The sequence below is a fragment of the Pterocles gutturalis genome, unplaced genomic scaffold (genome assembly GCF_000699245.1).
Source record: "Pterocles gutturalis isolate BGI_N339 unplaced genomic scaffold, ASM69924v1 scaffold6578, whole genome shotgun sequence".
In the NCBI taxonomy this organism is placed as follows: Eukaryota; Metazoa; Chordata; class Aves; order Pterocliformes; family Pteroclidae; genus Pterocles; species Pterocles gutturalis.
Window position 1 is genome coordinate 66,270 of NW_010117928.1, and position 2,464 is coordinate 68,733.

The window sequence follows — 2,464 nt, forward strand, 5'->3', positions numbered from 1 at the left end:
TCTTTCCCTCATCTTTCCTCTTGAACAAGGGCCTCTAACCTGCAGTTTTAAGGTCAATAATACTGCCAAGGAGACATTGCCATTTTTAGTTTCTCCTGGCTACAGGCTGCACTGGAGCTAAAGATATAAATGGCCTATCATAGAATGGTTTGGGTTGGAAGAGACCTTAAAGATCATCTAGTTCCAACCCCCCTGCCACAGGCAGGGACACCTCCCACTAGACCAGGTGCTCCTGGCTTACATTGCTTATTTATTTTTATTGCCATTAAGACAGAGAATTTTTGCACAATTGCTCTAGCAACCAGGAGTGGTATGTGCTAAAAAGCCCCAAAGGGATAGGAAAAGTGGTATCAGTAATTGTGGTAAACTCCAGAACACATTCAGGACTGCTAAAGTCCTTGGGTAGTCAGGAACAAGATGTCATCTTACATGTTATTGCCATTTCTGAACACAGTTGAATTAAGAAATAAGATGTCTATTTCAGAGTGTCAGTAGAGACACTTTTTTCTTATGCTAGAATCAGATGATTGCAAAAGCTTCCTGTGTTACAAAGGCGGCTTCTTCCACTTTCCTCTCCTACAGAACTAATTTAATAACAAATAACTTAATAATAGTGGCAGGACAGTTTTGTAATCGGAATGTAAATGCTCTGAAGCGTCACCTATCCCCAACAAGGGCTATAGGGGTTACACAAACACCAGCTTTAGCTGCAGGATGCCTTAGAGAGAAGCCTGCTCTATAGAAAATGAAGAGTGCAGCATCTCAAAATAGAGAGACAGCTCTGTAATATGGAGGACCTAAGTTGCCTCATACTCTTGAATTGCCTTCAGAAACCTCTATATTCCTGTAATAAGGAACCCTAGCTTATGAATAACTCAGTCCATAGCTACATAATTTGATGTTGCTTCAATTCAACAATTTTGTTAGAATGGAAGAGAGAGGACCTAGCTTTATTGTGACACATTCTGGGGAACCAGACAAGATCTGTTCTAGCAGCTACCCAAAACCACCTAATATTTCTTAGTCATAAGAAGTATTTTCAGAGGTCGCTGCTGTCTATAAATGACATTTTTTGGTAGCTGTCCCCAAAGCTGCAAATAAGTGTGACCTTATCTGAAAGTTGAAGAATATAAATGAGCACCAGTATGCAAGTATATTAAAGTAGAAAAGGGGGCAAAACCAACTGGAACAGATAGACGTCAATAGCAGGATACGAAGTTTATAATTATACACAAAACCTTCTGCGCATGCTGAAGACATAAGGAACAAAGATAAAGAGAAAGATGTAGGAGTTTCCATTTTGAGCATTCAAAATTGTCGATAATACATTAATGCTAATGACAGTTTGCATGCAGAAACTTCCTTAGTTTCTGTCACTGCCAAAGAGGTTATGTCCCCTGGACAGGTGACTGTGAAATCTCAGGAGTGAATGATAAATCGGAATAGGAATACAGAAATCTTTTTGCAACATCACGTAGTATGATTTGTGGTGGTTATGTAGACTAGTAAGGAAAAGAATTTGGAACCTATGACAGACATTTGGTATGAAGAAGTACAACTGTAAAGGTCTGAATCCAGGCTCATTGGCAATGTGATGATATTTGCCTCACTACTAAGTGAAGCAATACTGTCACTGTTGTCGTAACACTCCAAAGAACCTCTGTTGTACCAACAGCCTCCTAAAGCGTGTATGGCAAAAGGAGGGAGGTTATAGTAACAGAATCATTAGCTGTTCTCCCTTTGAAAGGCATGGGACTAGTCTTGGCAAGCTGTGTCCACATGCAGGTTGCCCTCTCTTGCCTTTTGCATGTTTATGGGACTGCAGGCTTTTAGGACAGCTATGTTATGGGAATATCTGGACGCTGTATTATGAAAAGTCTACTGGACTATCTTTACTGCTCAAATTCCATCCAAGATTCTCAAATAAATTTTGTTCTGATTGCTTGATTTTTCTGCCCAAATTTTGCCTGGTCCTACTCTCAATAGTGTAGTAGGTAATGAAGATATTAAAATACTTCAAGAACAAGTTATTAATGCAATTCTACCTATGCAGGAAAGAAAATGTAGTGTACTTAATGCATAAATTATGTATAATCTTATGTTAACAAAACAATGACAAGTCCTTCTAAACCCTCTCTAGGGGTGATAGCAAAAAGAATCCTTACCTTAGATGAACTTAAATGGTGTATTCTGTCACTAGAATAGCTTTGGGGTATCGGAGGATCAGGGTAGTCATCAACATTTTTTGAGACATTCTTTTTGATGACTTCTACATAGGAAACAGGGAAGATGCCTTGTCTGTTGGTTCCTGGTATTTTACCTTCATACCAGTTTTGATCAACTCGCTTAAGAAGAATTACTCTATCTCCCTGAAATGCATTACAAAAATGAGTTATCAGCAGATACATTGCAAGTTAATTTTTTTAATAGCAGATATTATTTTAACACATAGCATTGTAGGGAA

The 2,464-nt window shown here is 38.6% G+C and overlaps 1 protein-coding gene across 1 annotated transcript in view; it reads right to left on the reverse strand.

Annotated features, from left to right (window-relative positions):
* The window catches only part of SORBS2 (sorbin and SH3 domain containing 2), a 55,598-nt gene that overhangs the window by 13,849 nt on the left and 39,285 nt on the right, over positions 1-2,464 (reverse strand). The window contains exon 12 of the mRNA XM_010075995.1: positions 2,166-2,369. Coding sequence (XP_010074297.1) covers positions 2,166-2,369 — 204 coding nt within the window. The remainder of the gene's footprint in view (positions 1-2,165; positions 2,370-2,464) is intronic.